Source organism: Acanthaster planci, linkage group LG20, assembly GCF_054643075.1.
Source record: "Acanthaster planci isolate LZ-2023a linkage group LG20, COTS_SCS, whole genome shotgun sequence".
Classification (NCBI taxonomy): Eukaryota; Metazoa; Echinodermata; class Asteroidea; order Valvatida; family Acanthasteridae; genus Acanthaster; species Acanthaster planci.
Genome location: NC_141796.1, coordinates 5,858,720 through 5,883,857, shown reverse-complemented (window position 1 = coordinate 5,883,857; position 25,138 = coordinate 5,858,720). Strand labels below are relative to the sequence as shown.

The following is a 25,138-nucleotide window of genomic DNA, read 5'->3' as shown; positions in this document are numbered from 1 at the left end:
GTCTTAAACGAGTGTACATGTCCTCTGTGGCCAAAAATAAGGAAACTTGTGTGTGTTTACATGTCATCTGGCGTCAAGTGGTGAGATGGAACCCATTTCACTTTGTTTTTCCCACGAATTTTAAATTTCATGTTGTGTCAAGTACCCATGAATTTTCAACATCGCATTGCCCAAAAAACCCCAGAATTACCTGAACCAATGAATCTAATCTATCTCCTTGGGAAAAGCCTTTGCAGAAAGTGATTGACAGTTTTTATTGTTCCAGTGAACACAAGGTATCTCTTGAGTATCACAAAGTAGCTATGTGGGTTTTAGCCTCAGGTCTCAGGTCTTTGGAGATGCCTTCTGGTTTGCAAAAGGTTAGTTGTCAGCCAGCTGTGATGACAATCATCACATTGAACGAGTTGACTCATTTCATTGATACATCTCACTGACAATGTACATTATTTGTAAACTATATAAACTTCAAGGTAGGCTCCGACAGTCTTAAAGCTACCTGCTTAAATGGTGCATTCAAGTTTTGCTAAGGTTTTATCCATGTAGACGTAAATTCCCACCCCCCTGGCATGTACGTGTATGCCGAAACCAGTATATTGACATTTTGTGCAACGTTTCACGAAGGTTTTACTCACGGTACGGCAGAATACGCGGACTTGGAAAGCAGGAACCCAACTATACTTTGTGACCTCGCTGCCAGACCTCCTGTGTTGTTTTTGCACCTCCAGATGGTTTGGTCATATTGACTGGAGGAAGGAAGACTTAAAGAGACTTTCTTGACCCTGTATTCCACTGGATGCTCTGCATTGCTGCAGTCGAATGGATGCACACATTGCGGCTTTCTCTCACTCGCAGCTGATTTTCATGTCCCTGAATTTTAGCACATTCAATTACACGAGAAGAAAAACCCAAAGATAGAAGTCTTGTCATTTGTTCTATCATTAAAGGCCTACAAATGGGGAAAAAATTGTTTACTTCGGTAAAAAAAAAAAAGTAGTAGAGGTGGAGTACTGGCGGTGGAAAGGTTTTCAAGGGGGAGGGAGTTCTGTTGCCATTAGGCCATATAGCCCTGCCACATTGTAGAAGAAGAAATGTTCCATTTGAGAGATAAGAGAAAAAACTGAGGTCAGATTTATCTAAGGAAATGCCATAGAATCAGATAGGGACTGAAAGCTGAAATTCACCTGCTGGCCAGGGAGGGATTCGAACCTGGGTTGCATGGGTGCAGGGCAATAAGTACTGGACTACCATGCCAATCCTACAGGGGAGAGTTTTGAAAATGAAAGAGAAAATTCATAACGAAATGTTAGTTTATCCTCTCGTTTGACCAAATTGCTCTGCCCACATTCTGTCGCTCTCCTCACAGCCGTCAGGATAGGGCGTTACTCCAAGCGGGTCAAGCAGAGCAACATGGACGAGATCAAGCGGCTGACCAGCAAGCCTGAGACGCCGGCGGAGCGGGAGGCGCGGGAGCGACACGAGATGGAGGTGTACACACTGTCACAGGCCGTGCTGCAGGCGCACAGCATGACCTGCGAGTACACCAAGGAGAAAGTGGAGGCGCTGCTGCAGCAGCGCGACAGCATCCTGGTGAGGGTCCGCCGTCTGGGCTTGCTATCTTGAGGAGGAGAGGGCAGGGAATGTGCCCCACCCTCCCACCGGACAAAAAGAAAAACAATTCATAGAGAAAAATCCTCCAAAATGGAAATGGAATGAAAAAATAATTTGCTTGAAAATGCCTCCGAATTAACCCCCTTCCACAGTAAATGGTACGGCAGTTTGCTGTTGAAAGTTGCTTTGCTCGCCCCTTCTCCCTTCTGTGGGAAACAAACAATCCAGGTGACTCCCATGCCAGATTTGTAATTCTGGCATTCACATTCTGCATGGTTCAATGTTCAAGCCATCTCCTTGCTGCTTAAAATGATGATTACCATTAAAAAGCTCTTCCTTAATTTTCAGAAAAATTCCAAAATATCAAAAAAACTATCCTTGTCTGTTGACATAAACACTGTTTGTTTCGGCTCTCAGATGAGGCTGAATGCTGGTGAGGACATGAACATTCCCCCGACGGTGGACTACAGCAAGTGGAAGCCGGAGGAGCGGTCCAGTAGCAAGGTGTTTGCCTGGAAGGTCTTCTGCGAGGCCATCATGCCTTGCACCCAGCGCGTGGTGGAGTTTGCCAAGTGTCTACCGGGATTCCTCACGTTACACCAGGTACGCTTTAACTCAAGAAAGCCAGCTCATGAACACACTGTATTACACGTATATTTCTTGTGATAAAGTTTCATTTATGTTAGGTGATCAGGCACACAGTTTGAAACATTCGACCTCTCACACATTTGCTCTCTTTGGAGCAAACTTGTTTTTTTTGCAATGGAGATGTTTCCATGGTGTACCTGCAAACGTATTTCCCTGGTATACATGTATCTCTCCTCCAACTTCAAACAGATCTTGAAGTCTCAGTTCTGATCCATTGGTCAAAGTTCTTGAACAAGACATCTCAATTACAGAGCCAGTGCCGCATCAAATTTACCGGACAGGATTTACTGGGTCTTGAGACACATGTCGCAAAATTGGCAGAGTAACAAAAGTGATTACAACTCAACCTATGCACGCACTGTCTTGAAAGTCACGTAATACACTTGCTTTTTCATGTACCCAAAAAGGAAATTAGGCTTGCAAATTTTTTTTAAACAAAACTTGTAGAACATAATTCGCAGATAGATGTGTTACCAAAAGAAATACTGGGCTTTTACTAGTCTTGATGCTGCAAGACCAAGATTAAATCACTTTCCTCCGTTCACCAGTCCAGTGGGTATTGTGAACCCTGGTTTGGGTGTTGTATAGAAGTTTCTGACGAGCACTTGGCAACACAAACATTGACCATTTTTTGTTTCCAGTGTTTAAGCTTTAAGCTTTGCAAAGACAGTGTCAAAACTCTTGCGGCATGTAAACCAGTGTGCTTCATACGTGTGCAAAATCTTCCAGAGTACTGGAGTGATTGACCCAAAGTTGTCCTGCATTAATCTGCAGGTGCTGAATTTCAAAACTGTTTGGCTTCCCCAGTGATGTTCAGTATTTTTCAGGCTTCAGCTTTATGTGAAGTGACTTGGGTTTTCTGTCTTTTATGAAATTGTGCATTATGTGTGATTCACAGAAGTGTGCCTCCAAGATTTTGCAACGCGTTGGCCAATCTTAATTTGCATAATCTGTCAACCCTTTCCAAATGCGCATTGTGTCGTCTGATTTTGCGCGTTATGATTGGCCAGTGCGTTGCAAACTCTTGGAAGTGCACTATTGTGAATTTGTGCGATACAAATTCCTTGCAGGTTGATCGCCAAATAATTTTACCCTGAGAATTGTCTTCCCAACAAACCAGCCTCACCATCGAGATTATTTGTGGTCAAAAACATCATTTAAAAGATGTATCGGCCAAGTTTGTTAAAAATAAGGACAAACACCACAAATACTCACTCTTGTAATATCTTCTATATCGACATCATCTCTGTGCGCCACCGGAAAAGCTTGAAAGGCTAAATGGATATAAACCAGCATATTTCACCTGCTAATACAACTAGTCATCGCCTGGCCATGTTAAAATGTCGTCTGTGATACTGCCATAGAAAGTTGTGGATTTCATAATTAGTGAATGAAAAAGAAAATCTGCAAACATAACCTCTGACCTTTGACACACTCCCTCCCCCTGCCTTTCCCAGGAGGACCAGATGACCCTCCTCAAGCAGGGCTTCTTTGAGGTCTGGATGATCTACCTGGCGCCCGTCATGCTGACCGAGGAGCGGGTCATCCTGCTGGGGGGCGACAGCCTCTTCAGCCGCGACTTCCTGGCCAAGATGGAGACGCCGGACCTGTGGCGGCACATCTTTGAGTTTGCGGCCGGCATGCATCAGCTGCAGCTGAGTGACATGGAGACGGCGCTGTTTGCCGCCATCACCATCATGAGCAGCGGTGAGCAATGCACCACCCTTCACTCCCCCCCCCACAAAAAAAAGAATCCTTGATCAAGAACGAGAGTAAATCTGAGATGCAGTAACGGCATTGTGTTGGTTTTTAGTAATGAAACCAAGGATTCTTCAAAAGTTTCCTGGGGCAATGCAGCTCCTATCCCCCCCCCAAGAAACTATGGTTTTGGAGGTTGGGAAGAACCCACAGAACCCACAACAACACCCACAGTAACAAGCAGGGACTGAAAAGCCAATCCACCTGTCAGCCAATAAAAACCAGATCACAGGGGTAGAGGTTGAAGGTACTTCCAATTGAAAAACCTGACTTGTACATGTAAGTTGCATTATGACCATCAAAGACATTCAAGAGAAGGTTGGAAAAGTTGACCCAAATTTTTGTGCTGTGTGGCTCTGACCAAGAGAGAAGACACATGACATAGAACCTCAGCAAAAAATGGCCTTGATACCCTATTACGCAAACTTAGTCCTTGCCCCAAAGTTACGGCTGTGACTAAAAGTAATGCAAATGCCTGGGGAAGGCTGATGGCTAGTAGCTGTGGCTATCCTCCATAGACGCCTGTGTTACTCCTTGCCACAGCCAGTTGATTTGGGTATGACCCCGAGTTCAGTGCCCAGTACCTTGAGGCCCAAGACCACCCCAAGCCCCCATTTGTGATCGATCTTTCTTCTTACTTTAATAACGCAGACCGTGGAGGGATCAAGGAACCAAAGCAAGTTGAGGACCTACAGGAGAAGTTTCTGGAGTGTCTACGACGAGAGATCACACGCCGAGAGGTCAAGGATAACCACCTCTTTGCTAAGGTGACTGGAAATCCTCCTTTTTTCTATTCGAAGTGTACAAGGTTCCAAATGAAGTCTTTCAGGGGACCAAAATTTTCAACCCTGCAGAACGCAGCCCTTCCCCACCTAATTCCCTGTTCTGTCCTGTCCTGTCGTGTTCTCCTCTGTCCAGCACGAAAGCTGCAACACAAGAGCTATTTCATTTCACCTGGGTGGATTCATAAAACCCAGACTTGCTCAAATTCAACCATATTTGGCATAATGAACCAGTGTAGTATTTTAGCGAGGCAAGGTTGTTTGTGTAAAAAGCACCTGATGACAAGCCAGCGTGGGCACGTTAGTCATCATACGGCTGAGGTGTTTGGGCCGATCTTGTGTGCTCAGGGGCACCCCCCAGTAATTAATTCCAGTCAGCAAATGGAGCTTCGGTCAGCAAATAAATCCAAAATAAGTACGTTAACAATGCATGTTGGCCGTCAGCAATTCCCCTGAAGCATGAAATGTAGCATACCATAGATCACTCTGCGAATTTTACACAACACAAGGCATAGCGAACAAGTTACAAATTGGTTAATTGACTCTGGCACCCCCTCTAGAAAATGCCTTCATCATGCCAACTGCGTATCCTCACATAATGCACTTCATTACGGGTACGCTGTGTTGAAATATTGGATTGAACGTTGATTGTAGCACAACAACCTGACAGGCCTTTCTGTTATCGTTACTTGTTTCATTGAACAGCTACGTGCACCATACAATTTTTTTTTAATTAAGTTCTCATTTTCGTTTCCTCTCTCTCTCTCTGTTGACCCTTTCAGCTCTTGATGAAGATGCCCCTGCTGCGCTCCACCTCTACCTTGCAGATGGAGACCATGCTGCGCTTCCGCATGGAGTTCCCTGAGGTGACCATCCCGCTGCTGCTGGCTGAGCTGAACAACATCAACCACGAGGACGCTGAGGACCACTTCATGCTGCCACTCATGAGCGAGGTCCTCGGACTCAATGGGAACTCGTGAGTACGAGCACTTTATGAAGAAAGACAATGCCAAAAAAGGGCAAACTGGAAAAAGTGAGAAAACCAGAAAATCGTATCGCGTATGGTATAGTCCTCGGACTGTAATTTTTTAAATGACCAATAGGAAAGTTCATGAGAGTGGTCAACTGAACTTCTGACCACAAAGTGCTTCTGTTAACATACATTGACACAGAGAATGGAATCCTTTTCAAATTTTTCATACCCAACAGGCGGAAAAGACCCCATGACATCGCAGAACGTCTCCCCCTCACGAAGATCACCAAGGAAGGCGGTCTCTTCCAGCCACCAAAAGCAGTCGCTGGGGTGCCCACTCAACGGTCCCCGTCGTCTTCGGAGCCTGAGGACATTAACATGGTGGTCACAATGAGGACAGCTACAACGTGAGAATGTCAACCTCAGACTGTGGTCATCTCTTGGTTTTTGGGTCCTTGGAGCTTGATGTCAACATAGTAGGATAGGTGACAGCTATGATGCGAGGACATAGATAGTAGACAGTGGTCACCTCTTCATTTTGTAGTGAACAGAATCCGAGGACATCAACATAGTGGATAATTAACACACAGGACAGCTATGTTGTGAGGACATCAGTAGCAGACGTTTAGTCATCTTGTCCGCAGTCCTTGGAGCCTGAGGACATTAACATGATTGTAAAAGTGATGATAGATTTTTGTGTATAAAGTTGTCAAATATTCTTGTTTCTTGGGCAACGCTGGTTTGTGAAGCAGCCTTTTTTCCGTCTGCAAGCAGTCATAGCGGAGTCACACAGGGTTTCTGTCGCAACATTAATGCACATCCATGTTTGTCTGTGATTCAGGCTTGTAAAAGCCTCTTTATTCAGCAATCGTCTTAAGGATATTCACTAGGCGACTGAGCATGTAAGACATGCACGGCCTTCATCAGATTGTTCATACCCACCTTCATTAAGTTCATCACTGCTGGACCTTGGCCTGGTCTTGAACCCAACCCCTGGAGATCCTGCAAATATCCACGAGAAAATTGGGGGAACATTTTTGCGGGGTTGAGGAAGGTCGAGCCCAGCCACTGTTATTGTACATTAGACACGGTGCCCCCTGAAAGTTGAAGTGCAAAGAATGCATCTTTGGTGTCCTGCACAGGGGAGGATTTTGGAAGATACGGGAAAGTTTTTGATGAGAATCCTGCGAGAATTTTTAGGGTCAAGTTTTTTTCCGAGGAGTTTAGCCATGCAACCTCTATGATCTGCTGTAAGCCATGCCGTTGCGACTTTCATTATACACGTCCACCTTTGGCCGCCTCAGAGCAAACGTCTTCAGGCCCCTGGATCAGTAATTTTGAGAGCCCCTACATAAGGAGGCCGTCATCTGCATGGCATGTGATGCTACGGCTAGCTTCGCATGTCTGGGCGTTCAATATGCAGCCTCTACCCAGCCCTAAAAGTTATGTTTAGTCTCAGCCGGGGCTTGAGGTCCATCAAGTCCGAAGATTATGTCCATCAAGACCCGGAAGGCATCAAGGTCCCCAAAAGACATTCAAGAAAATGAAGTCCTAGTCAGCTTCTTCTATTAGAACTTTGTAACACTGCAATTTGTCTTGCATTTATGGTTCGCCAATCAGAATGGGCGCTTTGTTGGCTGAGCATCTCATACTTCTTTTGTAGCAGTGTGTCTAGGTCATAGGTCATTTTCAAGGCCTTTGTGCCCATTTGACCACAAACCAACCAAAGGGTTAGGATCCCACGTTGAGTGTATCATTGAGGTTATAGCAAGGTGCTCAGTGAAGTGACATATGCAACTGCATGCCATTTTAGAACCGACACCTGGCGTTATGACAAGGCCATTTAAGTTTCTTTTTCTCTCCAAAGATTTTGGAAGTTAGAGGTCCGCCAATATGGGTCTTAGCAGATGCTTGACTATACACCATGCAGGAGCTAATGCAATAGTATGCAATAATCACATACAAAGAGCACCCACTTCTGTGATGAAAAACATGTCCAGTGTAGAATTCAACACCACTGAAAGAAACATTTTGAAGTTTAAATCTCCATGGAAAATTTCTTTACCGTTTTCATTTGTTTTAAAAAATTTTTATGGAGAAATGTTGTGTCACCAGTTTGCCAAATGTTGCACAATGACTCTTCTGCTAAACTTTTAACTACTCCACAAATTCACCCACTTCAAACTTTTATAGCACTCGTCGAATTAATTAAAAATACCACCGACTTATTAGGGAAATTAACGTTTTCACTGCGAACAGCTGTCTACAGGGGTTTGAAACAATTTTGTATGGGCTCTTACACACACGTAGGATATTTTAATGAGTGGAACTGTTTTCCAATTATCAAGACAATGCATTAATCACGTTAATAGGAGCTGCTTCCTTTTTGTCTTGTGATTCCCAGAAATGCAACTCGAAATACTGACGGCTTAAAGTTATCAGCACATATATATATATATATTTTTCACTTTGTATAAGGTAACAGTAAGTTATTCATAAATTGTATAATAATTTTTTTATAACTATGATTGAGCTCATTAAGATTGTGTAAATGGTTTTAATTGTAAAAATGTTTTGTAATGCAGCACTGCCCACCGAGAGATGAAAAATGCACACCTATGATTTGCATTGTACTGAGACACATTTGAATTGAAATGGCTATATCCTTTTTTTTTTTTAAATTAATTCTTCTAACAAGGGACTGAAATAAAATGTATGTCTGAAATGTGAGGGAAGAAAATTTTGTTTTATGAGACGGTGAGGGACAAGCTGATGTATTATTTTTAGAAGGGAATTTGGATTTAGTTTGCCAATTTTTTTTTTTTGGTCGTATAGTATATGCAACTTTGTACATGCATTAGATGCCATGCACGCATCGCAAAACTGAACTGCGTTGATCATGTTCCACCATTTCCAAACTGAAGTTCATACCAAAAACTGAAATTCATCAAAAGAATGGCAGATTAGGCAGTTTTGAAGTGCTAAAAATCAGATAGGAGGGAAAATGTTATTTTCAGACCTTAGCAAGGTACATCTAGGCTTCCATGGCTGTATTTTCAGGTTCTGTATGAGAGCCTGACTGGCATCCCTGCTGCCTAAATCTTAATTATGGGCCATGGAGAAATGTCAACATATGTTCATGTGGTACACTTTTCTGTCAGTAACAAATTCTGTGAGTGGCATTAAATACTGCACCACATTCCTGTGTTATTGGTGACGGGGGGTTCTTCCTTCTAGTATCTCATTGGTTTCTTTCCAAAGACTAGACGACATGCCCTGTGATGTTATGCCAGGCAGTATGCACCTACATACTGGAGAAGCAGCTGGCCTTGGCTCGTCCTCTTCACTTTTGACCATCATGCTTTGCTATGAAATTTATTAACTTCATTGCCCAATACATTTATAGTTGATATTTCAAGTAATAAGAAACGTGCAGTTGGTGTGATCACTTTGTGCTATGTGACCAGAATGTGATTTTTATGGGCACTTTCAACATCATCTACATATGCAGCAGGTTATAATTCAAGGCCCTAATTTAATTTTGACGACATGAGTCAGTGGCAACTAATTCATTTCCTTTGAGATTACCTCGTTTTGAAATACATGTACGGTAAAATGCATTAAATAAATTGTAACTTAGTTCGTAATTATGCAGTGATACGGAATCGCAGATTCATGGTGCACATTATAACTGTATTGTAGAGCAAGATTGTTTCTGTAATAGCTGAAATATACAAGTAAAAATTGGTTTTATTTGTTTTGTTTTTTTAAGACGATTGATTGTTACAGTTTACACAGGAGTGGAAAATCAAGATTTCAGCCTCACCTTGAGAGTGGGGCTATGAACAGATGAAGAGCCTAACAGTGGTTTCTCCAAAATTTGAAAAAACAAATCCCAAATGTGAATTTTTTCTGCAAAGAGGTATTTTTAATAAAGAAATGTTGATTTTTGTAACACTAGGCACTGTATATAATGTTTTCTATAAAAAGAAAAGATGCTAAACACAACACAATGTTTATACCTGTATAACCTCTTTGAACAAAAAGCAGTTCAATGTTTCTTTTTATGTTGTATCCCCATAAGAAGATTCTTCATCTGAGGTTTGGGATAACATCAGACGAACAATCGTCTTTTGTGAGTGTGCGTGACTGAAAGAACTTGAGATGTCACTCGCGCAAAAGAATTGCTCTCCGAGTTCATTGCCTCATGTTTTTCTCAAATGAATTCTTATGATGTGTTGCAATGTGATTGTGGCCAACAAACGAGGCGCTGCTATGTCTCGAGATAGGTCATGTTTTCACACGTTCATTTTTTTTGTTCAGTAGGTATTTTTTCAAAATGGAAGTATTTAGGGCGACCGTTAGTGGAGAAACTGCATTGTGACATGGTTGGAAATAACTTTGTTGACGTGCGCCCATTTTGGTGTTTTTGTGAAAACTTGTGTGCAGTCGTATGTCATCACAGGGTATATAAAAGCCACTCGTTGTGAGTGAGCATTCTGTACCAATATTTCTCCACTGCGTTGGTTCTTTGAAGTTGACATTGAATTTTTGTTCATGGCCGGTGCGTGGAAAAACAATCCATTATTTTTCTGAGACAAGTGGATAGATTTTGTCTCCCTGACCTGTTACGTGAAACAATTAAGATTACACACTTTACCTCAAAGCATATAGTAATGACAAAGTTTACAAGGTTGGGCCGTATTTTGGTTTAATTAATAAAAAAAAAAGCAATTCATGTATGTCTTCACTAAACCTAGACTTTGTCTTTTATTATTTTGAGTGTTTTTGAGACAGTGTCGAGTATCAGACGGAGGAAAATTTCTGTGCCATTGTTTGCGTTCAGTTGTCATTTTTGACAAAATTAATAAAAAAAATCTTCGTTATAAAAAGTGGTGTTAACAGTCTCCGTTAACACAGTGCCACCCCCAAGCCCACCATTGTGTGTGGAAATCTAATGCGTTGATTTTTTGTTGAATTTATTGTCAACCAGTTCCTGCCAGGGAGCCTGGTACCGGAGACCTTGGCCATGTACGCATGGCTGGATTGCTTGAAATCGGAACTTTCTTCATGGAAAAAAATGAAGGTGCTTGGTGTTTTTAGAAAAAGTTTACTTGGTGTCAGTCAGCTGCTGGGACTTGCCAGTCAAGGTTCATGTGCTGTCTGCAGAGTGCTGGCCAATTTTTCGTGGAGGTAGTCTGTCATAGCTTTGAAACAGTACCATTGTTCATGAAGTATCAGCGGAAACAAAAGTGCTCCAGCGATGAGCGATACAGTACCGCTGGGCGCTTGTGGAATCTGGCCGTGTAATACAGACAACGCCGCCATCCAGCAACATACTGGTGCACTGGGCCAATTTCCAGAACAAAGAGGAACTTACGCGACACCACGCAATGGGGGCTCTTTACTGGGCGGCAGGCATGGCTGCAATACTCGCGTGTCAATGGAGGTTGCCTGTCAGATAAGACTTGCCACAAGACAGTCGTCTGTTTGGGTGTACGGGTCCAGTCCAAATGAATTTTTGAAGAATTTTAAGAACAGAAAAAAGTGAAAAAGCACGCGACAGTGTGTCCTCAGTGCCGCTATCTCCACTTGGCAGGAAGTGGTTAACCCATCATCAAAACCATCCCTTGCATCATGCAGGGAAAGTTGGCATCGTCAAAATTAACTCTCCAATGTTGTGCATTTTGCATGGCGTATACTGTGGGGTGGATTTCAGACTGACATCCAGTCTAATCTACTCTAACACTGCCCTACGTTTGGCTATTACCACAAAATTGCCAACTGTACAAACTAGTCTATAGTCAATAACTATATTGTCACAATTAATTACTGTACTTTACAATGCACTTTAACACAAAACAGATGATAAAACCAAAATTATACCACTATACAAACTCTTTACTCTAAGAAATACCATAAAGGCCTACAGGTATATACGTATGTACAAGGGAAAACGGGCAAAAACTGTGAAACACTTGCTTTGAAGCAGAAGTGCAGTGTTAAAAAACATGATGGAAGACGTGCATTGCAGGAAGCCCATAGACTATAACGCCACAAGATAAGGACTGGCATTGTAGGATCATCCATGAATGGCCCCACGATAAAGTACCATGCACATCTGAATATGTGAACATTGGAAAGTGGGTTGATCTTGCTAAAAGTGCTTTATAAAAATGGCAATTATTATTCTTTAACCTGCTGTTTTTCCAATGGAAATCCATTATTTTCTCTCTGGCTTCTCCTTTCCCAGGTAAAACTCTCCTTCATATTGTCTAACTGCGGTAATGCTAGTTTCACATCGTATTCTGAGATTTCAAATTCCTTCTGGGCCTTTGGCATGCCTTACTTGACTTTCTTTTGGGCGGTGCCAATGTTACATTGATTAACCTTGGTGGCAAAGCGCAGTGAGCAAAGGGACTCCTGCAGGTTCTCCTCGCGGGGTGAAATGTTGACGAACATCAACCTGAGGAGAGGGAGAAAGTAGGTGGAAAGAAACAACAAAGATTAGAAACGTCCAAGTTTTGAAGTTCACCTCTTGAAACAGATATCCTTTCACTTATGATCACAGTGCGCAGTGGTCAGTGTTATAGCCAGCCCTATGTTAGTGCAGGGCAATTTAGTAATGGTGAACGGAGGAAGTGAAGCAACCGGAGTCTCAAGCATCACAGCCGGGGGCCCAGGGGCCCACTTAAGTGGACTCTAGATTGCTTTTTCAGTGAGTTTTTCTTTCCAAATTGATGAAGAGTTCAAATTTTTACAAAATTCTTCCCGGTAAAAATACGAAATTTTTATAGTGACTTATGTTTTTTTTTTCTGGAAATTTTAAGGCTTTTTCTGCCAGTCAGTGGGCTGTTTCATCAAGCTTAGTGCCCGGCGGTAGAACGCTGTGGTGGAGATCCCCGACCAGCAAAGCTACAACACTGGTAGTGGTGCTTGAAAGTGTTGAGAATATGCAATAATAAACATGCAGTAACTTGGGTTGAGTTCGGGCGGCCTATTCTTAACATGGGTTTCTTGTTCTCGCGCTCGAACGGCGGGAACACGACTCAAGAACACTGTTCTCAGAACAGGATCACACACCACCTCCTCCTCAGGGTTTTACAGGAGCACATGGAAAACCTCGTGAGATTTTGATTTTTGAACAGCTGCAAAAAGCAGAGAGATGGCTTCCAAAGCCATAGACCATGTTGACAATGGGAAGTATCGCAAAATTAACATTAATTATTTACCATAACACAGAAATGCATGTTCCTGTTTATATAAAAAGAATTCAGCCTATCCAAACCTTAACTCTCGAATAACGTACATGGACGCCGCCATGTTGCATGTCATAACCGGTTGTTTGTTCCCGGCGTTCCAGCGGCCAACCCACGAACAACAAATCGAGCTGTTCTTGAGCATACGGGAACAAGGTGCCCGAACTCAGCCTTGAGGTTTACAAGTGAGGTTTAGTGAGCATTTACAGGGATTTTTTGGGGCAACACAGGATAAAACCTCAAGTGATCACCTCTTCTTTGCTGCATTCTTCCCTTCCATACTCTGTAGTTAAAGTGTTTCATTCCAAGTTTCAAGACTACGTGCATGCCTGTCAGCTATTCTTTTTGTGTTACTGCGCAATCAGTACAACAGTTTCTTGTAAATAAATGTACTGATTGATGGGCTATGGAAGAAACAAAGTCAGGAATGGCTCTCCCTGGGCTTGTTTTCTGGTCATCACATATGCCACACCTCACCACATATAGAGCCATCTGCCAACTATTTACATGAAGGCTTTCTTAACCAGGAGTAGAGACTTCTCAAAGTCGCTGTGAACTATCTGCCACAATCTTGCCATGAAAAAATTGGTTACACCTCTTTGCAAAGGCAGTCACGCCTCTGAAACTCACTTGAAAAGGGTCCATTTTTGGCTTTTGGGGTGACAACATTTTTCTCTCTGATTGCATACCTTTTTTTGAGCTTGCTCACAACTTGAATGTCTGTTGGTTTTGTCTCCCTTTTGTTCCTTCTTTTGTCAGTGTGTATTACGGTCATTGTAATGCCTTGTGTATTCTTGTCAATGCTATTCCACATACAACCTTGAGCTTAAATGCAAACAGCCTTGTACTTTCCTGTTCTGTATCATATTGTGATTTTTTGTTCATGGTCAAATTTTAACAACGCCTTTAAATTGTTATTTAAAATTTAGATAATCTGCCAACTGTAATTTGCATGTATGAAGCGTGTCCTGCGTAGTGCATAAAAAAGGCCACAGAAACTTGACAAATAAGTGAAACAAGACCAAATGTTGGGAAGGGAAATTTGCCGCCTCACGTTTTGGAGTTGCCTCCCAGGGAGTTCTGCAGCAGGTGGGTGAGCTTGCTGTTGCGGTAAGGCACGTGGGATTCCTTGTTGGCTAGCGCCATGATGACGTTGCCCAGGTTACTCAGGCTGCGGTTGATGTTCTTGGTCTCGCGCAGCCGCTCGCCGGTGGAGCCCGACTGGGACAGTCGCTCGCTGCCCGCCAGGTCCACCAGATTCAGGGTACCTGCGGTGGCAGAGACCAACGGATGAATGAGAAGACCTCCCTGAGATCTCCAAAATCTCTCCACTGTACAGCACAGTGACTTTAATCTTAACAAAATCAGGGGTTTTTTTGGGGGGGGTGGCAGAATTGATGCCCCCTAAAATCTAAGCTGTGCCTCGCCTGATCTTTCTAAAACTTGGTATCCATGACAGGACTTTCACTAATTAAAAGACTTTCAATTCACTTTGACATAAGGCCTTGCTGTAACAATAATTTGTGTTTCAAGCCCTCATGCAAGTCATCCAACTTGCATTGAGAATTTTAATGGGCAAACTAAACTTTTTGACCAAAATATGAACCGGCCTTCATGCTGAGGTCTCAACCCTAAAAGGGCTGGGATCGGGGATCTGCCCCCCTCAGTGCTTTTCCCAATAGAGGCACAGCATGTTTTTTCACATGCCAAGCCTTCAGGGTTTTTCCAGTAATATCGTGCAGTAAGTTTGACACCAATATTATGAGAATCTGATGTGCCATTCTCACGCAGCACCCATTTTTCTTAAATGGGTCGGCCAAAACACTTTGCGCTGATACGCTTCGTGTACGTTAAGTGGTACATGTGGCCTTCAATATCCAATAACCATAAATGCAAAATCACAGGTTGAAATGGAACCTCAGATTTGTACTTGTGCTGATTGCGTAGGAACAGCCAAGTTCTGGGCAGGGGATGCTGTGGAAACTGCCCTCCTATGACTGTGAGATGGTTAGTAATCTACCCAGTACTGTTTAGGTTAAATCTTGACGCAGTTTACAGAAGGTGGAAAAAGCATTCTTCCTTTACCGCTAACACCAAAACTATTTTTCCAAAGAAACTGTTCATGCTAAAATGTAATTCTTCGGAAGATTGCCCACCTTGGCTGGCCTCGCCAGTCAGTGCATTGGTTCCGGTCAGCCTCAGCCGGAAGACGCTGTGGCTGCGGGAGGACCGCTCGTTGCATCCCGTAGCCGCCACGGCCCGCTGGTGGGAGGCCCTGCCCAGCAGCGCCCGCACCTGCGCCTCGCCGCTCACCGCCACCGTGGTGGAGTTGGTTACTTCCACGTCATTGCTGCCGCTGTTGGTACCGCCGCGACCATCCTTGGCTGCCAGCTTGATCTCACACTTCTTGTCGCCTGCACCCAGCAGGTCGCGTACCGTCTCGTTGTAGATCTCTAGGAAGCTGGCTTCCATAGTGTACTGCAATGCAACGTTTCAAACAAGCCCAACATTTTTAAGAGAGAACTAAGAAAATTGACAAGAACATAATTCAATCACATCTGTGATCTTCAAATGCGTCTCTCCAGAAAAACTTTGTTCCCAGGATTTTTCATGACTGTGGGAACCCTGAAAAGGGTTCCTAAACCCACCTCCCAGCCCTTCTCCTTGAGCTCGCTGGCCGTCTGGAAGATCTGTCGCACCGCCCTGGGGATCATCCCCTCCGTCTCCTCTCCTACATCATCTGGCCCCTCCATGGTGAACGTCTTGCCGCTGCCTGTCTGGCCGTAGGCAAACACGCACACATTGTAGCCGTCCAGGGCACTCTGAGGGGGACAGGGAGCGGGGACAAGGGTGCAGAGGAGGAAATAATGACAGGAACGCCGGTAGTAATTTAACAAAAAGGTTTATACTTGTTCTTCGCAGTACAGTGCATTAGGATATGATAGCGTGTGCATGAACTAATCAATTTTGTAAACTATGAAAACTGTTAGACTTGTAAGCATCTATTGTGTTTATTCGCAAGTCGTCAACATGCTGTTGAGGGTGGCATTTTACTTCAATTCAGCCAATTCAGGCAACACTACTGCAGCTGAGGGTTTTTCTGTGGACAAGTATTATTCGAGGACCCCCCCAATTAAAAACCAAACCAATGCCATGATAAGCTAAGATGTAAATATTACAATTGTCTGGTATGTAGAAAGGGAAAAAAAGTGATGCCAATTTTTTTTTTTCTGAATTTTGGAGCTTAAAAACTTGACAGATTGGAACTTTTAAAATGTGATCAGAGAAATTGGTATCCGCTACATGAGTGTTTTGCCTCATTAAATTTTGCCATTTTCACCACTTTTTGCTGATTTCCTCTGAAAAAACAAAAAGAGAGAAATGTTTTCCCAGTACCTGAACCAACTGGGATATCTCATCAAAGACCTCTGCCTGTGTGGAGCTAGGGTCGAAGACGCGATCAAAACCAAATTCATACTTCTTACTGCTGCTGGACCGTGTGCCGACATTACTCTGTAAAGAAGAGAAAAAAGGGATTACATAGGGACAACTTAACGCAAGACAGAGCCCTTCTTTTGTGTAATTCGACAACAAGAAATAGAAGCCAGTACTGTGATGGCAGAATACTCCTAGGAAGGTGGTATGGCCGCGTTACATGCCTCTTTGAGCAATAGGGTGTCGCAATTTGCCAAAAGCACATTTGCACATTAAGCTGAGGAATTTCCGTGGGTGTGCAGTGCTAGTGCAGTTATGGCGTCTAACCGGTTTTAATGGTCCGTAGCCAGATGTGTTGTTTGGAAGTGTGTGCTACAAGGCACTCTTACATTGGCAGGCTTTTCCCACGGAACATTTCATTTAAAGTCAGAGTAACCTTAAGAGGGAAAATCCCATGCCTCACATCTGAGAGTTGGAAGTATTTCCAGGCCTACAAATGGGCAAGTAAAATAATGATTGCGGTACAGCAACCTACAGTAATAACAAACCACTGAGGCATTTATCCACCTAAAATAAAACTCAAGCAGTGTCTTTACACATGGCACAGAGGATAAGAATTTACATTTAAATTGAAAAAGAATTGACAAAAAATTCCCCTACCATTTAAATATTAAGCCAACACTTGCCAGAGGCCGCTGCCACCTTCCTCCATGTTTTCATTTGTACATGATTATACAGTTCAACAATGCACATGGTTCAACCAATGTAACAATGTAGATTGATGTTGGGGAACTTAAAACAAGCAATGTTCACTGTTTTAGAATCCTCATTTTTCTCAAAAAGTACATGGATACTGAAAGGGGAAAATGTTCTGAAAATCAGATTACTTTTACAGGCATCGTTTGTAATAAAAATGAACACCAGACTGCGTCGATCAAAATGCCAAACATCTAAAAGGGGCAGTTCCTTTTCAACATGTGGGGAAGTCGGTAAACAGATTTGCAACTTGTTTTGTTTGAATGCGTAAATGTCCCAGCCTTAACCCATTGCAGTCGGAAGTCAGCCCTGGCCGTGGCTCAGAGGGAGGATTACTGCATACCACAAATACATTCATCATGCACCTGCGGTTTCTATGTGGGCCCGCTGCTGGTCACGGCTCTGCACACTGGGAATACCGTAGTCCAGCAGTCAAAGTCAAAATAATCCCGGCAGCAATGGAATAATCAAGGTGTAATTAAGACAAACACAAGCAGGAAGCAAACCAATCTATTCACCCTAATTGTTTTTAATCTCACAGGGAATATTGACTTTTTTTGGTATTTTGAGAGGTACTTCTGACAAGCTTGTAGTAGTCTTCACTATGGTTTTTAACGAGAAGGTAAGAAGAGGTTGAAAATCGAACCCTGAAAATTCGTTGTCATCCCCATGTTTCCTTATTTCCTACCTCGTTAAGATTGGCGTCGGCCAACTCGATGGTCTTATTGTCCGTTTCTGTGAAGTTGATGTGTCGCATGTCATGACCGCTTGCAGTCTCTTCGGGCAGAAGAGGGCGAACTCGACAAAATACACGGATGTTACCCTAGCGTAATTTAAAATAGCAAGTATTACAAACAGCAACTTTTTTCAAATGTCAGTGACACAGTCAGTGACACAAAAAACAGTTGGCCAAATCAGGGCTCCAACAGAAATCTGAAAAACCAAATTCCATGACTTTTCCAGGACTAAAATGTAACAATTTGTCAAATTTCATGACATTTAATACCTTTTTGCAGAGGAAATTTATGAACTGGGAAACTGTCACATCCACTACCAAAGACTGATAAGGATGTAGCACGAAATTGATCTTTATCCTGGTTTCATGTCAAAAGTGGCCCGTCAAAATACAAACTCTTACAGGGACCTTGATTCCCGTGACTTTTCCATAACGTTTTTCCTGACAACAGAATCTGCGACAGCCTACTTTTTTCCACAAAGTCCATGACTTTCAGGAACAACTTTTTTCCCTACGATTTTCAGTGACCGTGGGAGCACTGCAAATTTGTTCACTTGCCAAAACAGACACCCAGTTAAGTCTGTCCTTTGCATGCATCTCGGAAGGACCGTTTGCACCCACCTTCAGCTCTTGAATTGTGTTGTGCAGTTTCCTCCGCGTAGTCTCGTTTTCACGGATCTGCGCCTCTTGGTCCGCTATCATGGCTTCATGCTGGGCGATCACTACCTTGAGCTGAGCAATCTCGTTTTGTAAGAGCCGGCCGGCTTCCAGTGACTGCTCGTAGTTCAACTGAAAGAAGTCAATTTCACTCAAATATGAAACTAAAATCCCCCCCACACACGAAGTGTTCAAAACTGAAGTAAATCTTCAAAATAACAAACTCCCCCATCCCCCGTCAAAAAAAAAAGACCAAATCTGAAGTCAAAAGACATAATAACAAGCAGAAATCAAACCAACATTGGATCAGTAGATCGAAACACCCAAAGAAATGGGTGTTTAAAAACAAGCAAGGCAATGAACAAACTTGCTTGTAACTGGTCCAGCATCACCATGCAGATTTCCATACCCTTAAAATGGCGCAACAAGAGCTGCATTGAAAGAATGACAGACTCCTTACAGTGCAGAACAGGCATTACCTTAGTGCTGGCCAGTTCAGCTGTGATGCCCGCTTGGGCAGCGGCCATCTGAGCAACGGATGCCTTCAGCCCGCTGCATTCCTGCCTGGAGGCACCCAGGTCACCCCGGACGTCAGCCAACTGACGGTCCAGCTGCTGGTTGGCATGCAGCACGTCGTCTTTCTCCCTCTGCAGACGACGAGTGGATGCCATCAACTCGTCCTCTGAGTCCCTGTGTCGAGATTTTAAAAAGGAAAAAAAAAATGCCCACAGTATTTTTATATAACAACTGTGTGAGAACCCTCAATGGTGTTGAGGACAAATGCAAAACCAACACTTAAACGCAACTATCACCATGCACCTGATGTTGATAGGTGTCAAGTGACCATACTCTGACAGTTGATTATATCAGCTGACAAAGTTAAGCTGGCTTCCAAGGAAAACATGTTTGAGAGCATTTCTTGCCTGAGAAATGTGGGGTTTTTTAGCGGTTTGGATGACAAATACTGCATACACACAGCTACTCTGAGCAGTTTACACAGTTCGGCATGCCAACTAGCTTGCCAAGGCCGATAACTCATAATACAAGTCTCCTGATTGGTAATAATCTGGAATCCAGGGGCCATCGTCTTGAACAATTAATCTGTAATGCACACAGAAATCACAGACGTTGGTGTGCAAGTGTGTATCTATTACAAAGACTAGGTCTGATGGGCCAACTGTACTTTTCTTTTCTCTCACCCCGGCCTGGTTCTCACCTGACTTTCCTCTCCAGTTGCTGGATGGTCTGGTTGGCCTCCTCTAGGCATCGGCCTTTCTGTTGCAGGGCGGACCGCAGGCTGTCATTGTCGGACTCCAGTGAGTGGTTGTTGCCTGTCCTCTCATTGACTTCCTGTTGTAGTTGGTGGTTCAGGGCGTTGCGCATCTCCAGCTGGCTCTCAATATCCGCTAGCCGGCCCTTCAGGTCCCAGGCCGGCCGCTTGGCCTTCTTGGGGCCTGCATGATTGGACAGAAATGAGGTCTGGGTTTGAGGTCTAATAATGCCACTCTCTCTTTCCAGATGCAGGCAAATGTTCCTTGAAAATTCATTCAGGCATTGCTGTGGCCAAGTTCTTTTCAGGGTACCAAAGCTTTCACGAGGAGAAATCAATGCTAAGTGTCAAAGATATGAATGAGGTGATGAAAGTTGTGAAAAGCTTTGAATGAGGAAATATTCATGAATGTTTATGAAAAAAAAAAAGAATTGCAAGATGCATTTAATTATTTGGGGAAATTTAATCCACTGCCATTGGTTGACTTTCCCTGGTAATCTACAGTGTGCGACAGATATATCCTGGGTACCGGGCAAAACTGACCACTGGTTGCTGTGCGAACTTGGGCTTCGCAAGTGGACTCGGATCAGAACATGAGACTGCGTTTGTGAGTCCCTTTTACAAATACTTCAAAGGACACTATCATCGGAGCTCTGTCACCACACGGTCCCTTTTGGGCTATGTACTCAACTTCCAAGCTCAAAAAGATGCCATGACGCCCACTTGTAGTAACCTTCCAGCCCCGCCCCTTTCTACCCTCCTTCATGTACATGTAACCTCCACAATAACTCATACATTTGTTCAAAACTATCTCTATACAGTACGCGAATTTAACAGGAAGTTAAACTTTAGAAAAAGAAACTGCTTGGTGCAAAGCGTGTTTGCCGTTTGACTCACCATTGGCAGTGCTGGTGGTGGTAATGCTGGGTTTAGTTGAGGTGTTAGCTCTGGGTCGAGCAGTGGGTTTAGCTGGCGGGTTGCGAGCAACAACTGCTGATTTTGAGAAAACAGCGTTTTGAAGATCCACTCCTGTATTATAGCTGTATTTTAAGTTTGCTTTTGGAGCACATGACAGACTGTTTAGTTCATTTAATTATAAAACACAAACTTTGAGTGAAGCACTGTGAAATCAGCATAGCTAAGCATTGCATAGTTCAACTTTGTTGTGTCAATCATTGATATTGGGGCATATGTGCATCATGTTAGCAAAGTTTGAAAATAATCTTAGCCAAATCCGGAATTAACAACAGCCAAGCGGTAGCAATTTGCAAAGCTAGAATAAAAGTTTGTGGCCTTATAACCAATTACATGTATGTGCTGCTGTAGAAAGTGCTTCCATGCAAACTTGCGCCACCTGTAAGGCACGTCTATTAAGGAAAAAGCGACAAACTACTCAGCTTTACTCTTAAAGCGACGGGTATAGCAAGTAGTGAACAAGAATTCAGCCCAGATCAGTGACTTTCAAATCTTACTTGGCTTTGCCGGCCTGGCAGCGGCGGGCTTGGTGCGGGTGACTGCTGGCCGATCGACCTTTGGCAGGGTGGCAGCCGACGTCTGCCTCTGTGACCTTGCCGGCGCTGGCCTCTTGGCAGCGGTAGTACTGCCGTTGTTACCCCTGCCGTTGGGCTTGGCCACCTCCTCGGATTTTCTCCTCTTAGCTTGTGGTGCACCGGTGCCATCGATGTTAGCCTGATTAACATCCAAAAGTTTAGTTTGATGTGACAGAAAATCAGTCAGTCCTGATAAGCTCTACACTCTAAATCCTAAAAAATGTAGTGTTTTAGATATAGCTATTCATCCTGTTGAATTCAACATACATCATATGTAGTACGGCAGCAGTGTAGAGTGTTATCATATTTGGACGGCCTATGAGATAATTACATCACAAATCTTGCACAATCTGACCAATCACAAGGTTTGTTCTAGCAGCCTGCAACGGATTGTATGGGTGTTTTCATGTTATGGGGTGGTTTTCTGGAATGTTGCAGCATATGGAACAAAAGCATGACAAGATTTCAATTGCAAAAACTTGATTGGCTGTGCAAAAAAAAAAGGCTACAGACATGAACTACAAGTTCTAAAACATGTTTGTACCAATGGGATTTAAAATTTGTCATTGGCAACCTGAGATGTTTAAAGTTGAATTTGGACAAAAGTTGCTGTACTGTATCAGTAGGGAAAGGTCACTCTGCCCATATGTGGTAACAATCTGGACTGAAAAGACTTTGAAGTAAATCTTTTCACTTCAGTAAGATTCAACACATCATCTTGTCCCTATGTTCTGGGCACATGGATGGTGTTTTTTTTTCATTTTTCAAAAGTTTTAAAGCCCAAAACTGCAGTTTATGCGTCAAATCGGATGTTGTGTGTTGGTTTTTGGATGGCAAAAAATTGTTTCACAAAGGTCTTGGCCAAAATGAATAAAGAACAAGGGAAAAATCAAGTCCATTTCAAAACTTCGCAAGAATGTGACATGCAACATTTACCATAGCCATGTCATCTTCCTGTTCTCACAGTCTATTTTGGCCCCCCCAACCCCGCAAAAACCCTAATCTTCAACCAGATTTTTCTGAAAATCAGGCATACAACTTGGACTTTGACTTCAAACAAGGAAATCTTTACAAAACTTTGTACAGTGTTTTTCCATTTTCAATAGCATTTAAGCATGAAGTGATAAACAAGGAAATCAGCTGATGAGTGGACAATTTACATGCCTGTAAACTACATCGTTTCAAGTTTATGAAAAGGGCCATACTGGCATTACACCGTAGTTCCAGTTTTGTCTGAATTATCCACCACGGAAAGCAGAATTGTGTCTCGCAAGACTGAAACCACTTCAAAAGTTGGCTTTTAATAAATTAGGTTGTTTTATTCCATGGCAAGTTTACCTCATCCTGGGCTAACGGTCTTTTGACCTGCACTTGTGGGGGGCGCAGTTTGGATGGCATTGGCAGCTTGCTCAAGGGACGAACTGTAGCCACGGGGGCATTTACATCCTTGCTAACCAGTGCTGTCCTCTGTCGGGAGTCAAAGATGCAGAAAAAGGCTTTGCACAATTCTTGAAATAATAACATATTTCTCTCCCCAACCTCCTTGTTAAATGTTTTTATTTTGCCAAATTTTGACTTGTACAGAATCCATAGCTACATGTACACTTCAAAAACCTATCACATCTTGGAAAAACCGCTGTGTAAAAAACACATATAATAAAACAAAAACACTTGTATAAGAAAAACAATTAATCAGAAACTTTTCTATTTCACTCAGCTTAAATCAAATTTGTCATTCTATTTGCATTTTTTTTATCTGAAAATGTACATGTATGTGATTGTAAGGGGGATGGTAGTGCCTGTCACTTCCAGAATTGAGTTCTAGAACTTGGTAATTGTGAGTTGTGTCAGGTTCAAAACCTGTTTATATTCATTACCACTGGTAATGAATTAACCCTGTGTACAATGTACCTGTACTAAAACCTAAGTGATAGCTTAATTTCAATGAACCATTTTGATAACAAAGCGCATGGACACTGCCTACAGAGTACTTACCGTGGACATTATGACTTCAGTACATGTACTTTTCAGCGGTAGAAATTTTCAGATCGGCGTTCTGGTTGAAATCGCGTGGAATGTGTAGTTGACAAACTGAAATAGTTAACAAGAGCATAATTGTCAAACAGGTCAACAGCTTTGAGAAGGATTGAAATTGCCATGTTGAATGCAACTTCAAGAAAGCCAACTACATGTACATGTAACCATGGCAGATATGATGTGCTTGGACGTTATGAAACTGGCAATGGAAAGAGTTCCATAGTTAGACATATACAGGTGTAGTAATTTCCCTGGCCCTGCAGGTTGCAGTGACCTACATGCATACAGTGTACGTACATTGAACTGAAGTCGTCTCAAAGTCCTAAAATGTCTAAACAGTCAAAAACTGTGAAAACATTGAAGTTTTTGCTCACATGACGTAGAAAACACAATTTTTCAGGAAAAAATTGCAACATTTGACGGCACTAATTTTTCCCACAGCAGTGTTTAGTTGGGTACTTGTTTGAGTATCGAGTTGTCTGCCAAATGCCTAGACGTACATGTACATGTATGTTCTCCAGCTTTGTTCCTTAGTATTACCTAGTTCAATATTAGTTGAGTTCCTGTTTGAGTATCGAGTTGTCTGCCAAATGCCTAGATGTACATGTATGTTCTCCAGCTTTGTTCCTTAGTATTACCTAGTTCAATATTAGTTGAGTTCCTGTTTGAGTATCGAGTTGTCTGCCAAATGCCTAGAGGTACATGTATGTTCTCCAGCTTTGTTCCCTATTACCCTACATGTAGTTCAATATTTATTTGGCAGAGAACCTTGTTACTCAAAAAGTACCTTCTGATTCAATACTGCCATACTGTGTCCAACTGTATCTGAACACAGTATGCCCTAAAAAGTCAAATGACTTGTAGCACAGAAAACATAGAGGCATTCACTTAGAAAACACTTGGAATTTTTCCAACTGGTATCAGAGAGTCTGTGCACAGGGTTTCAAGTGCCAAGTGAAGTGGTGTCTGTATGGTATTCATTCAGGAAGAATTCCACAGCTTGACCAATCACAACACAGCTCCTTTTCCTTATTTTCTTGACCCAGTCAAAATGAAAGCTAAGCTATACATGTTCACGTATGATTGTTCATTGGAATTCTTGAAGAATTCTCTCTCCCTTCATTTCAAAATGTTGTACCTTACAGCACACTACACAAACATGACAAAAGTAACAGCCATTATAATATTAGAAGGTGATGAAGCGTGTTCTAAAGTGAAATTTTGCTAAACAAATTCCAAATCATTTACTTAGCAAACACTCAATAGTAACTTTACATGACTCAGTTTTTTTTCAGTTGTGCACAGGAATTAGCATTTGTCGTCCGTCTGGTTCTATAAGTAGGCCTACTGCCATGACTGCGCAACAAACACACCTTCAGCTCAGTGGTCATGGTGGTTATGAAGCGCATTTCAGGTAGACCGTAGTACTGCTAGGCCTACGTACATGTATTAGTAGTGCACACAGTTCCTTGACCAGAAATATTTTCCACTAATGTACATTAAATGTATCTCAAGTAGATGAATAAACTTTTTGTTTTCAAAACAAATCTTTCGAAATAACTCAAATTCTTACGATTTTTCAAAGCTACCGACTCCAGTTTCTGTGCGTATTCAAATATTCTGCCACAGCTGAAAACAGAAATCAAGCATTCTGATTGGTTAATGGCTC

General features: G+C 42.7%; 2 protein-coding genes across 6 annotated transcripts in view; one reads left to right on the top strand and one right to left on the bottom strand.

Moving 5' to 3' along the window:
* Positions 1–10,524, top strand: part of LOC110977979 (retinoic acid receptor beta-like) — a 67,342-nt gene extending 56,818 nt beyond the window's left edge. For all 3 annotated transcript variants that reach the window (XM_022232556.2, XM_022232558.2, XM_022232560.2), the window contains 6 exons: positions 1,364–1,587; positions 2,026–2,211; positions 3,714–3,963; positions 4,666–4,781; positions 5,579–5,772; positions 6,006–10,524. In XM_022232556.2, coding sequence (XP_022088248.1) covers positions 1,364–1,587; positions 2,026–2,211; positions 3,714–3,963; positions 4,666–4,781; positions 5,579–5,772; positions 6,006–6,180 — 1,145 coding nt within the window. In that variant the 3' untranslated portion in view covers positions 6,181–10,524. The remainder of the gene's footprint in view (positions 1–1,363; positions 1,588–2,025; positions 2,212–3,713; positions 3,964–4,665; positions 4,782–5,578; positions 5,773–6,005) is intronic.
* On the bottom strand, positions 10,455–25,128 carry kifc1 (kinesin family member C1). 3 transcript variants are annotated; one of them, XM_022232550.2, is made up of 14 exons: positions 25,043–25,128; positions 23,428–23,523; positions 22,771–22,899; positions 21,355–21,571; positions 20,780–20,875; positions 19,829–20,066; positions 19,092–19,302; positions 18,577–18,744; positions 17,908–18,042; positions 16,425–16,541; positions 15,677–15,850; positions 15,185–15,506; positions 14,083–14,296; positions 10,455–12,235 (listed from the first exon to the last, which is right to left on the bottom strand). In XM_022232550.2, the coding sequence occupies exons 2-14, from the start codon at positions 23,434–23,436 to the stop codon at positions 12,115–12,117; spliced, it is 2,151 nt and encodes a 716-aa protein (XP_022088242.2). In that variant the 5' UTR covers positions 23,437–23,523; positions 25,043–25,128; the 3' UTR covers positions 10,455–12,114. The 3 variants fall into 3 exon arrangements, with proteins under 3 accessions (XP_022088242.2, XP_022088244.2, XP_022088245.2); XM_022232552.2 differs by having other exon boundaries at positions 20,780–20,872; XM_022232553.2 differs by lacking the exon at positions 20,780–20,875.
* Positions 25,129–25,138: the final 10 nt, after the last annotated feature.

Excerpts from the sequence above, each read along its gene's own strand:
- kifc1 (XM_022232550.2), bottom strand. Across the intron at positions 20,876-21,354 it reads TGCCAGGCCGGCAAAGCCAA|CAGTTGTTGCTCGCAACCCG; the intron begins GTAAGATTTGAA and ends TCTCAAAATCAG. Across the intron at positions 19,303-19,828 it reads CAACTGGAGAGGAAAGTCAG|GGACTCAGAGGACGAGTTGA; the intron begins GTGAGAACCAGG and ends ATCTCGACACAG.